Here is a 14,381-nt window from a genome sequence, read left to right on the forward strand (position 1 = left end):
TGTCTATGCGAATTGATATACTTCCTTTTTCCATAGAGAATAAAAAAAATAAACTGACAATGACATTCGCACAAGTGACATCTGTCGAGTTTCAATGTCAAACAGTCGACTTGTCAAAGTTATTTTCTAGAAAGGAATTTCTTAAATCAGCAGCTCTTTCTTTCGCAAAGGACCGCTGTAAACAGTGATATTGAGGTGGCATTGCCATAAATAATGATTGCTGTGGTGAGCTCAGTGTGAATTGATATAAAAACAATTGGTAAATATGAGTAAACACATGTATTCGACGGCCAACTTGACCGACAAAGAACTGAAGGAGCAAGGAAACAGGTTGTTTAGCTTGCGACGTTTCGAAGATGCCATGAACTGTTACACAAAAGCGATAGTAAGTTTTTTTTTAATATTCCGCACGTAACAAGGACAAAGAAAAAACTAGCAAGTTCCAATTTTGTTGCATTGTTAATTGTGCAACGTATTTGTTACAATCAGTAATGTTTTCAACTGAAAGATGACCTTAGATTTACAACGAAAACAATTAAAAATAACATTAAAAGTACTTATAATAAGGACAATTTTCAAAAATCCGTAAAAACACTCAAATGATAAAATCAATATTTATTTCATTTGCTTTTATTATTCTTAAAGTATGTGCCCATTACTTATTTCAAGTTCACATAGAATATCATGTACTATCACTTCCATTCACACCTTCCAATGTTTTGTAAAGATTCTATAAATAGGCCATCAATATGTGTAATCTCTTTATCCCCGCCCACCAGCATTAGTGTTTCACTTCAGAAGACCGTAGTGTCACTTTGAATAAAAATACCTAGTTTATATCACATCACATCACATCAACAACCCATTATTGTCCCACTGCTGGGCACGGGTCTCCTCTCAGAATGAGAAGGATTAGGCCATAGTCCACTGCGCTGGCCAAGTGCGTATTGGTAGACTTCACATACCTTTGACATGTTTCTTTTTATTTAAATCTCTCAGGTATGCAGGTTTCCTCACGATGTTTTCCTTCACCGTTTAGCAAGTGATAGTTAATTTCTAATATGTACATAACTTTGAAAAATCAGAGGTGCCTGGGATTTGAACATGGGACCCTCGATCGAGAGGCCGAGTTTCTTAACCACTAGGCTATCACTGCTTAGTTTATATCACCACATATTAAATTTCAAATGTTTATAATTATTTTAAAAGACATACCTATTGACAAACCCTTGCTTGGTTGTAGATTTTCTGTTTGTGTCAGTGATACATAATTAGTGATTGTGTGTTAGGAAATTTGGTTGGTAGAATTAGGTAAAGAATTAGTCACCTGTTTTAGCCTGCCAATGTTATATAATTATCTAGATTATAAAATAGATGATAAAATTTTAGTCACAAGAAAAATCATATTGACTGATGTAAGGAACATCACTCAACAATATCTTCAGTCATTGGGTCCTTTTTTATATATTTTTAAGTCAGTGTGTCAGAAGTCTCTATGTAGTAGATTTACTACTATTTACGATTACGTTTATAAATTATATTTTTAGTGAAAAATACTGAAAACACATTTAAGTATACAAAAAATGAAGAGTAAAAAAAATTAACAATAAATATTCAGTACTTTTACAGAATGTATACAATACATACAAAAAAGAGCAGATAGCCTAGTGGTTAAAAAAATTTTGGCATCTAGCAATCTGGCAAATCCCAGGCATGAACCCTTTATTTTTCAAAGTTATATGTCTATTAGAAATTAGTTGTTACTTGTTTAAATGGTGAAGGAAAACAGTGTTAGGAAACCTGTACCTGAGAGAATTTATAAAGAAAAACTCAAAGGTATGTGAAGTCTATCAATAGTCCAATATGCACTTGGCCAGCGTGGTGGACTATGGCCTAATCCTTCTCATTCTGAGCCCCATGCCTAGCAGTGGCACAATAATGGTTTGATGATGATGATGATAATTATGATTATGATGATACTATACCTTAAACTGATTGTAGTGATAGCCTAGTGGTTAAGAAACTTTGCCTCTCGATCAAGGGATCCTTTGATTTTTTCAAAGTTATGTGTATATGAGAAATTTATTATCACTTGCTTAACTGTGAAGGAAAACATAGTGAGGAAACCTGCATACATGAAAGATTTATAAAAAAAAAATCTCAAGGCATGTGTAGTCTACCAATACGCACTTGGCCAGCGCGGTGGACTATGGCCTAATCCTTCTCATTATGAGAGGAGACCTGTGCCCAGCAATGTTACAATAATGTGTTGATGATACAACCTTAAATTATGTGTTACTTAAACAACCATATGTGTTACAATTCGCAGATAAAAAATCCATCAGTAGCAACATATTTTACGAACCGTGCACTATGTCACTTGAAGATGAAACGCTGGGAAGCAACCTGCCAGGACTGTCGCCGGGCCCTCGACATAGACACCAATCAGGTGAAGGGCCACTTCTTCCTGGGACAGGCGTTGGTTGAACTCGAGTGCTATGATGAGGCGATCAAACATTTGCATAGAGGTAAGGGCTTTAAAAAAAATGTTAAATGTTACATAAAAAAATGAAAAGTGTATCAAATATGATACTTTTTGTTGATGGTAGAATCTTTTGTGGTTCGACTTCGGCGTCCCTACCGCCACACCTGTTTCTACCTAATAATAGCTGAATTGAACGCTGCTATGTTTATGGTTTGAAGGCTGTGGTAAAGGAGATGTACATTTCTGAAGCATTACAGGTTAGCCCTCTGGGGAAGTGGCGCATCTGTGGCTGACCTCAGGTAGGAATCTAATCTTATCTGGGGTTGATTACAGAAGTCCATGGGCGACAGTAGCCACTTACCAACAGGTGGACAGCATGTTCGTCTGCTACTCCTCCTAAAAATAAGAAACATTAGTGTGTTCTGTAGAATGGCATTTCTTACTATTGAGATCTCTTGATTGAGAGCTCGCTAGCTAAGAAATGTAGTAATAGAATAATAAGGCACTAGCAACCTAGCAATAAAAAAACTTGGCCTCTATTTTGTTGGTCTCTTAAGTTATGTGCATAGTACTTGAAATACAATATCAGTTGTAATTTGAGCAAGACTGACTATTTTTAGATGTTATTTATAGAATATGAGATATTGTTTACTCCATAAAACGAAATATGAATATTAAATTTCCTCAACACAAAACAAATCCTTGTTTGATAAACTAATGTTCGACTAATATGCTCATTGACTATTTAATTACTTAAATAGTTGATAAATACTAAATTAAATTATACTTAATTAAACAGTTACAGTATGATTAAATTACAGTGATTAAATTATGTAATGACAGTTTTTGTAAGACATTTTATAGGTGATAGTACAATATTAGGACATTATTACTTTAATTGAAATGTTTGAAAAGAACATGAACTAGTGTTGGTCAACTGGGGAGGTTCTAACACCTTAACACCTTTTTACATTTAATCCCAAATATGGTTATGACTTGTTAGTCAAATATACACTGCCTCGTAGGGAGTTAGTTTCCAACCTAGTGGAGCAACATATTGTATGGTATTAGAATACCTTATTGGAATAATGTGTCCTCACAATATGTTTTAATAAATGGCATCAGGGTCACAGAATTCAAATCAGGTAGGGCTTAAAGACCTGTAAGGATTCATTTTCATTTCATTTTTTTTTTTTTCATTTAATATTCTCGATTTCAGCTAGTGATCTAGCAAGGGAGCAGAAGTTGAACTTTGGTGACGATATAGCGGCACAACTCCGTATCGCTCGGAAAAAGAGATGGAATGTCCAAGAGGAGAAAAGGATATCGCAAGAGATTGAACTACAGACTTATTTGAATAGGTACAGTGGTTGATTGTTTTAATGAAAACGAAAATGTTGTTCATTTGATGCTCTCACTGATGATTTAACCTTGATTTATCCTAGTACCTGATGAACTTTAAATAGATTAGGCAACTTACATGAAGTCAGGTACCTAGCCTATATCGTCGCCGTAGTCGTGCAAAGGATTAGTTAATTGTATTTTATACTTGAACCGATGATTTTAGAGATCTAATAAATAATATTTTTTATAACATATATTTATATGTTTGTCATTTTTTCATCGTCAAACGAATTTATTTCTATAAGCTGGTTATATCAGTTATATTCAATAAACACATATGAATTTAATTATTTTGAGGCGGAACTCAAAGCTTATATTTTGCTATATTTTTACAGATTAATAAATGAAGACATGCAGCGTAGAATAGAATCAATAAAATTAGAGAATACGAATGAAGAAGCAACCAGTAGTAAAATAAGTAAAATCGAGGAGGAATGCGTAAGTTTCATATTTTGCATCACTATGAAATTCGAAACTTCAATGGCCGTATGAACTATGGCGCTTGTCTTATGGTTATGATTAATATTAAGACATTTTTTTTTACTTTTAATCTATTTTGAATATAGACTAGAATATATTTAAGTAATATGCTTAATTTATATTTCAGAATAACTACAGTAGTGAGCTCAATAATTTATTTTCAAAAATGGATGAAAGGAGGCGGGTAAGCATAAAAATAATAACACCATATTAATATATTAAATAAAAAAACATATTATTATTGTCATGGGTTCCATAAATACCTAAAAAGACAAATACCCAGATCCAAAACAGAATATTTTATATACTCTTTAAATATCTGCCTAGCCGGGATTTGAATCCGGTACCTTTGCATGCCAGACCGCTTTGATGACGCGGTTCGCGAATGTGAACATCATCATCATCAACCCATTACTGTCCCACTGCTGGGCACGGGTCTCCTCTCAGAATGAAAAGGATTAGGCCATAGTCCAAGTCGCTGGCCAAGTGCGTATTGGTAGACTTCACATACCTTTGAGATTTTTATTTATAAAATCTCTCAGGTATGCAGGTTTCCTCACGATGTTTTCCTTCACCGTTTCGCAAGTGATAATTAATTTCTAATACGCACATTGAAAAATCAGAGGTGCGTGCCTGGGATTGGAACCTCGGACCCCTCGATCGAGAGGCCGAGTTTCTTAACCACTAGGCTATCACTGAAGTATGTGAATGTGAACATGGTATAATCATATTTTTTTTCATGAAAGGTATGAAACAAGCAAAGCCAAAGATTTTATACGAATACCCGCGTGGTGGAGCGGTCACCTTACCGATTTCACGCGCAAAGGGTTCCGGTTCGATTTCCGGCATTTGAATCATGGATTTGGACATCTATGTGGGTCTGGGTGTTTGCGTAACTGCACTATAGTTGAAAATCTATAATAAAATCACATTAACTCTCGTTCGAAGCGAATGTAGAAAATATTTTTCGGGACTATTTTATACATTATGTAAATGTAATCTAATTTACAGAAACGTGATGTACCCGACTATTTATGTGGGAAGATAAGCTTCGAAATCCTCAACGAGCCGGTGATCACGCCGAGCGGAATCACATACGAACGCAAGGACATTGAAGAACATTTGGAGGTATGTTCTAATTATATTTTGTGCTACTGCTGTTTTAACTGTTATTTTTATAGGTACTGCTTACTGTATTTATTACTATTTATTATAGATATCGAATAAAATACTTAAGATAGATTATGTATTGGAAATGGTAAATGGCTATATGCCCTGATGTTAAGTGGTCACTGTAATCCATGGAGATCCAAAACGACCTAAAATAAATCAGGAATACTACTAAATTGACCGATGCACTGTATTTTTGAGGACCCAAGTTAAAATGCATCGTCTGTCTCGATTTTACCAAACCCGACAAGAACTAGAACTCAGCAGCGCTTAACACTACTGGTATAAGGTAGAAATAGATATGACAAAATTCCCGCAATCATTCTTTTTTTATAATATTATGGACATCTGTAATCGACCCTATTTAAGATAAGAGATCTGCCTGAGGTAAACAGATGCATTGTTACCTCTGAGGACTAAGCTGGAACGCCTAATAAGTAGGTCTAAAAAGATTTTTACCATTTTGACTTTAAAATTATATTTATGACGATGACATTTTGATGTACAATAATACTCGTATTACATTAATTAAAACGGTTAAATACTTTATTTCCAGCGGGTAGGCCACTTCGATCCCGTGACCCGTGTGAAGTTAACCGCAGATCAGCTGATCCCCAACTTCACGATGAAGGAGGTAGTTGACGCCTTCCTGCAAGAGAACGAATGGGCTCTCGACTACTGAACCATTCGAATCATTCACTCTGATAACAAGAGTTAGTGCTCATTAAATTATTATAATACATTATGGTTATGTCTCAAGGTTGTAATGTGATTAGTTACGCTATATAACTGTTTTATGTAAGATTACTGGATTGTACACCAAAGATTTGGATGGAAATAAAATTGATCAATAGATACGATCGTAATTAGATTTGATTTGAGAGGGCGTCTAACATTTTTGGTTTGGATACTGCATATCTAGAAGTCCGCCATTTTGAGAATATGACTTTTGGCGTGCCGTAATGAAATACATGTCAAACTGTAGGTACGATTATAAAAAAGTATTTATTGTTGAAATTATGTATGTGGTAAACTTTTTGATATAACAATGTTTAAGTCGTGAAACAATAAAATAGAAATTGTTATTTTCTTTAGTGTATCTCAAACGATAATTTAATATAAATATCCCAAAAAGTATATCACTTATCATATTTCGTTTCTGAATACTTTTGGATGGTAACTATTTAGAGTATGGAATCTATACGTTTTTTTGAGTGGTCGCCGAAAGACATTTTTTCCAAAATGGCGGCTTTGTGGGTATATCAAAAAGATTACATATACTTTGTCAGCAACTAAGCATAGCTCGCTTGATGAATATTGTCCGAAATAATTTCAATACTTATAATATTTAGTTTAATTGCTATTATGTTAGTGTCTGTAATCCAATTTATGTAGACACTTCACTGTTTCCAACATATGACCTCACCGGTATCAATTTACGTTGGACATTATTCGTGTGTGACATGATCACGTGTAGTTAAATCCATTTGGAAGTCTTCTTAATAATATTATATACTATGTGTAGCGTGAAGTAACACGATTCAATAATGCGATTTGTTTTTACTTAGTGACATAACCGCAATGACTATTCTAGCCGTTTTCCATAATAATACATAATCAGATGCTAGGAGTGTTTATGTGACTATAATTATGATAATTTAACCGCAGACTAATGATACTCATTATGTTTTTATCGAGTACTCGAGTTTTTATTCGATTAATTAATTTGACGTTTCATTGATACGGTTTCGATCTAAGGGCGCTAGCAGACATGCTACTTTCAGTACCGGTGATAGATGAATCGTTTGATCGCAGCTACTTTTCGTCGCTCAATATAGAAAATAAATGCGTATAACATGATGTAGCATTCATAAAACACGGGACTGAACGCAGAAAGTTGCCAAGACGTGATTTAGCGACAATGAAATCGCCAAACGCGAATCGCCGATGGTAAAAGTAGCTAGTCTGTTTGGACCCTAAATGAATGATTACATTTGTAGTACTACTACCTTACGCTCGTTATTAATTATCAATCTATCCAATGTTTTACCAAAGATCGATAATTCATACTGGAAACTCCAAGTTTGATCTTGGGTGAGTAAAAATTGAATAAACTGATTATTACTAACGGTAATCGATTTTGAAAAACTTTTTAAATCTATTTTGATAGTAATTAAGATGTGTTTATTTTAACTATGGTATAACATATAGTTCAGTTTAGTAAATGCTATCAATTTTATATATATAAAATCTGTAGAGAATAATATGGAAAGTTAGTTAGTTCAGGGCCATTTTACGTTTTACTGGATAAAATCTCAAGTTTAAATTTAAGTTTTAATATAAGTTAATCCGTTGTGCATACAACGGATTAACTTATATATATTTAACCTTATGTATATTTAACCGTTTGAATACAATAATTTCTCTTTAAATTTGTTAGTTATGATTACATGGCATGCAATATATGTTGTTATTTTATATACTTTCGGGTGTTAAATTTGTTTTTCGGATGAAAACTTGAGTATGGAGAGTAATGTGAAACCGAGGTATGTAAGAACAAACATAAACTTATAAGAAATTTTAATTTTCCTCAATATACGATTTGTCACGTAATCGTTTTATTTCATTTTAACCAACCTTATTTTAATACATCAAGTCTGCCATTTTGGACACAAACTGCCTACATTTGGTTCAAAATAAAACACTTTAAAATATTTTTTTTTGGTCGACACCTTTTTTTATAAATCTATGTGATAAGCATATTTTGCAAGCGTATACAGCAATATATTTAAAAAAAATTCAAGTTTGGAAATTATTTATATCTTTGAACTTACATACTTGGGGTTTATTTAACATTTACCGAAAAATAGAAGAGAAATGTGCACACAATGTGTAGGTACATGTTAAAATATTTCTGTTTTCGAACTTTCTTTGTATTCGCATGATGCTGCGATAATCTAGCTATTGTATTACGTAAATTATATAGTACTAAGGGATACGCAATACATATGACCTGTTTTCCCCCCTTATTTTGCAAACGAGTGTGCAATACACATCGCTAATTAATCCGAAATAAGAGGAAAGCATCAGTGATAGCCTATTGATTAAGAAACTCGGCCTCTCGATCGAGGGGTCCGAGGTTTAAATCCCAAGCACGCACCTCTGATTATTCAAAGTTACGTGCGTATTATAAATTAATTATCACTTGCTAAACGGTGAAGGAAAATATCGTGAGGAAACCTGCATACCTGAGAGAAATATATAAAAAAAATCTCAAAGGTATGTGAAGTCTACCAATACGCACTTGGCCAGCGCGGTGGACTATGGCCTAATCCTTCTCATTATGAGAGGAGACCCGTGGGACAGTAATGAGTTGCTGATGAAAAGGCAAGTCCTACTTTAGGTCACCTACAAATGCGTCGATTCTCCATAATATTCTAATCAGAACACGGCATTTAAAATTACAAGGCTATGTGGGACTGCCGTATTGAAATATAAATGTTTTAATTTTTTTGTCTTTGTGTAAATAGATTGAAGCGTTAATGTTTATATTATTTTAGAGTTATAAAACATTATACGTGACAACTACTTTAAAAGTTATTTTAAAACTTCCCTTTATTTAATATACAATTATATGTATAATAGGTATAACTTAATTTTCCGTCAATACTATACGTAATGTGTTTCAATGTATTCAATGTTTATAATAAACGTATTATTTCATAAACATCCATAAATAAATTAATATATATGAATAAATATCTTGTATCCAGCAGCAGTGATAGCCTAGTGGTTAAGAAACGCGGCCTCTCGATCGAGGGGTCCGAGGTTCAAATCCCAGGCACGCACCTCTGATTTTCAAATTTATGTGCGTATTAGAAACTAATTATCACTTGCTCAAACGGTGAAGGAAAACATCGTGAGGAAACCTGCATACCTGAGAGATTTATAAAAAAAATCTCAAAGGTATGTGAAGTCTACCAATACGCACTTGGCCAGCGCGGTGGACTATGGCCTAATCCTTCTCATTCTGAGAGGAGACCCGTGCCCAGCAGTGGGACAGTAATGGGTTGATGATGATGATGATGATCTTGTATCCACTCCTGCTACTCCATATGTATCATGCCAGTAGGAAGTAATTAATGTTAGTTAAAATAGGTTTAAACATCGTGCTATATATAATTCTATCAGTTTGTCAATATAGTCTTTTAGATCTTTCAAGAATATTTTTCTTAATTGATTAATGTTTAAATTTAATTTTTAAATTAAAAATAAAAGATTAAACATTAAGCATTAAAGTTAAATAAAAAGTTAAACAACTATTATTCGTCTTTTTTATTATTTAAATAAAAAAGGCACGATAAAGTTTATTGATAACTTAAATAGATTTGTGTACTATAATACATTACACTTATATAACTGCATGTTACATTTTATTCGACATTACATTACACTAAATATAAACACTCTTAGAGTGTTATAAATATTGAAAGTATATTAATACGTATAAGAAAATAAAGTAACTGATCGTAAGGAATTTTAGAATTGGACCTCAGCGTAAGATAAGGTTAGTTTGAGGACTCTATGTCAATAATTTGTAAGGTCCATAGTAGGTTTTTTTTATTCTAGTCTAGTTATTTCTGTAGTTATAGTTAAGTTACATAGAACTTGAACCTAATTCTTCCTTCTATTATATATCTGATCGTTCCTGGCAAAAGTTATAATAAAAATGTTATACCACGAATATAATATTAAAATAGACTTAAGGATTAGGTTTAATATAGTGATGGGAACTGACCTGGGGTATTTATATGTAATGTAACAGGTCAGTTGATTTTGAGCATAACATTACAATGGTGCGCTAGTTTAGATATTAACCGAACAAACATTTGCTTTGTGACAGTTTTTCAATATTAGACACGTAGTAATAAGCTAAGAGAACAAATGAATTTGGATTTTAAGGGCTCGTACACAAAACTGCGATGCGACGTCGCATCGTAAAAATCTGCGAGCTCCCTCGACGCATCGCAAGAACTTGCGAATTGATTCGCATCGCACATTCCTGCGATGTTGCGTCACACTTGTTGACGCTATTTTTAGTTCGTTCTGAGACAGCGTGTGGGAAAGACGTACAGACCTGTATTTGTTGGGTTTTGTTTTGTGTTCGAGTCCTAAATATAACATGTAGGTACGTCATGTCCTGATTTATTTATTTCAAATGCAATAAGCATATCAATATCAAAATAGGATGAATATAAGATTTATTATTTGGACAATAAATTCCATAACCATGCAGCTTATTATAGTAATTTACATAACAGAATTTGTAACATTACAAGTATAGTTAATGTTCGATTTGTACTTACTAACTTGGTGTAACATTACACGTAGTTGTCCTTAGTCATTAACCACCTTAATATATTTTATCTATCCGAATGAGTAAACAAGTAAATGATAATTTTAGTGTAGAATTGTGTTTCAATTACTCTTTCTCACCTTATCTCAATACGTATAAGATCCTAAATATTGTCGAAGTAACTTAATTGACTCCTTATTCACATTATAATAGACTTTATCATGCTATTGTGTTATTTTCTGTGCGACGAATAGTTTGCATAACTCTAAATTTGCGCCCCTATTTCAAGATGGCAGCCGAGGGACATGAGTTGTAACTTCACAAACTGGGACGTAGCTACACACTTATCCCTCTTGACATCCAAAAAATAAAATTGCTTCCTCGGACTTTTGCACGCAGTATATTTTTAACATATATACTAACATAATTCGTATATTGCGAATAAAGTCCACACATATGTATGAATCTGATCGCGAGTTTAGAGATTTACTTGTAAGATTTATTGTGTGTATTTAGGAGTCTATTTGGATATTTCGTCGATTAGAAATGAATAAATATTTCGTAATAATAAAAACATATTATGTTAAAATAAAGTGTTAATTAATATAATTATAAACGAGGCTTTTATAACATGCTAATTCAAATAAAGTAATTTTTCATACAATATAGTTTCATTAACAACTTTTACCTACCTTTTTTCGGATTGGCAAAGGCGCGTCATAATTTTATTATAAATCACTGCACATAGAACAGATGGTTAGTCGTTTTTTTTATATTTTTAGAAATCATGTATTCTTAATAAAGTTGTCACTATTGCACATGTATCTACTTGTGTAAAGTATAACGATCTAGGTACTTATACGGTCTTTGGATAGGAATTTTTCTAGTAGTCAAAAATTGTCAAATTTTGATCTTTGATAATCAGAACATAACATAAATTTATTATTAATAACGGGGTTCAGTCTACTGCTGACACATAAAATAGGGGAGGTATAAATAAAAGCAGTGCGTTATGGTGCCGCGATGTTTCGCGTGGGTGAGCGTTGCGGAACCGCGTCGCAAGTTTTGCGGCTACCGTAGTATGAAGATACCAGTTAAAAAGACTGGAATACGCAGTGGGTTGCACGGCGCAAATTTCACAGTTGCTGCTGCGGCAAAACATCGGCGGGCAGCGACGCCCATTTAAGTGGTGTGGTTACGCAGTCTTTATAGGTGTCGGCCCATACCGTTTGGTAATCATGGGGCATAATTATGAGGAATTCCATGTAGGTAATGTACACGGTTAGTAGAGAAATGTAAGTAAATCTTTGTTGTATTACAGACGCGATCGGTGATATACCTAGGTAAATATAAGTATGTCCTATCTGTTTGTATATTTTTTCGTTTTTACGGGAATAACGTATAAGAGCTTAATAGATTTCCACGTTATCTTATATTTTACATTTAAATTTAAATATTCACATTTTCATTTTATAATATTTTAATATTTTCTTAATAAGGAGGTATCTTTTTTGAGTTGAAAAGAATGTTCTATCATATATATGACAAAAACAAAAATAACATTACTTACAGTCAATATTACTTAGTCTTATATGTAAAGTTCTCGTGTCACAATGTTAGTTACCGTACTCCTCCAAAACGGCTTTACCGATGTTCACCAAATTTTATATGCATATTCAGTAGGTCTGAGAATCGGCTACTATCTATATTTCATACCCCTAAGTGATAAGGGTTGTTCACCCTTAATATTTTTTACTTATATGGCAAGATAACGTTTGTCGGGTCAGCGAGTAACAGTACCTATATATCTGTGATATAATTTGCTATAAAGACGGAGTCATGAGCAAATCCTAGTTCGTAATTAACTTAAAAAGCTACAATTATAGTGAGCCTCATGATACAAGGATACGAGTATGTCGTTTACTGAATTCGTGTTAACTTTAATGAACGCTTTCGAGTGTTGACCTACTTTGTGTGACTACATGCACTACTGAAACTAAGCGACGTAATGTTACTTAGGTACTTGCTATGTATATGTAAATGTGTCTATTTACTAAGTATAAACAGTACCTACCCTGTCTTGTTGGTTGGGTACTTGTCGAGCTCATGATATTGGTGATACCTACGGTGAATGGGGGCTATAAGCATAGAATTTACAGATTAATTTAATTTACAGACGTAATTTTACAAACGTCTTTAACTGAAGAAAACCTATTGAAAATAATATTTTGCTTATTCTTTGGTTAATTATACCTACATTAAGTTATTGCGTTATACCCATTTTTGGTTTGGCACAGTATAAGGATCTATACAGTATTGTAACTCAGCCCTGTCCATGAATTATATACCTACAGGGGCGCTGGGCGAGAGGTCGCGTTAGGGCTGCGCGCCTACAGTATTTTAATTATGTGTGACTTTCTTCTAGTTTTTATTTATTGTAAATATAATGTTTTAGCCTTTACATAGCCGCTCCTTAGTAGACGAGAGATTGACTAACATTTTGTTTGAGTGGAAAATAATAAGGAAATTATTAAGTTATAATAAATAAGTTGCAGATTAGTAGGTATGAACATTGAACACTGTAGTTATAATATGAACGTTGTTCAACGAGCATAGCTTTTGCTAAATTATCATTCGTATGTCATTTTCCTTCGTCCTATCAATTTATTTATTTATGAATCCAGGTATTTTGCTCGGTAAAAAATCGAAATACCAATCTTTTCAAAAAGAAACAAATCATGATGGTACCTACTAGTACGCACGCTATATATTTGTTTAAATAAAAATAACACTGTCTAAAAACCGTCACACCGACCGCTCATCACTGCGGCACATTCGCGTCTGTCCGTGTACCGTGTGCATATCGAAATCGAGGCGCGTAGGTATAACTTGCGTTCCGCGCGTTTGTATGAAGATATAATACTGTATGCATACTTATACTGTGGCTTTGGGAAGGCCAGATGGGGCGAGTGTCTTCGATGCGTCCACAAGAGAAAAAATATCCAAATCTCGACAGGTAAGCTATTTTTAGATATTTTTTCAAACAGTACTTGTATTGTAATGGTTTGAATTAATGAAGTAAGTATACGAGTATTTCCTAATAATACATTAAAACAGTATTTTTTGCACTTTGATCGACTATACTTGCACTTAACTTATTGTTAAATTGTTTGTTGAAATCTTATTTATTGGCAATAAATTTTTGAAATACTTGATAGAAAATGAATTGGTCCTTTTATTCGGAAAATAGACAACTCCGCTCCTTTGTTGCCCTAAGGCCTCCAGACCTCCAAATCTGGTTCTGCTCAAAACAAATTAATTTAAAAGGTGTTGTTCGATCTTATTAATTTGACAAATGTGCCGAAGGAGACATAGAATTAATATACGATACATAGGTACATAGGTACTTCTGCGAGAATTATATAACTAACTTGGCTAATATGGTAACGAATGAACAATATCTTGATAATTATGACAACTCCGTTG

The 14,381-nt window shown here is 33.5% G+C and overlaps 2 protein-coding genes across 2 annotated transcripts in view; one reads left to right on the top strand and one right to left on the bottom strand.

Annotated features, from left to right (window-relative positions):
* The window catches only part of LOC140744208 (prostaglandin reductase 1-like), a 315,424-nt gene that overhangs the window by 36,012 nt on the left and 265,031 nt on the right, over window positions 1-14,381 (bottom strand). The window lies entirely within an intron of this gene.
* On the top strand, window positions 91-6,628 carry STUB1 (STIP1 homology and U-box containing protein 1). The gene is made up of 7 exons (XM_073075682.1): window positions 91-385; window positions 2,330-2,528; window positions 3,705-3,846; window positions 4,225-4,327; window positions 4,497-4,553; window positions 5,381-5,497; window positions 6,096-6,628. The coding sequence occupies exons 1-7, from the start codon at window positions 266-268 to the stop codon at window positions 6,219-6,221; spliced, it is 864 nt and encodes a 287-aa protein (XP_072931783.1). The 5' UTR covers window positions 91-265; the 3' UTR covers window positions 6,222-6,628.

The sequence above is a fragment of the Epargyreus clarus genome, unplaced genomic scaffold (genome assembly GCF_041222505.1).
Source record: "Epargyreus clarus isolate Ecla_fem2 unplaced genomic scaffold, WU_Ecla_fem_2.2 ptg000008l, whole genome shotgun sequence".
NCBI lineage: Eukaryota > Metazoa > Arthropoda > Insecta > Lepidoptera > Hesperiidae > Epargyreus > Epargyreus clarus.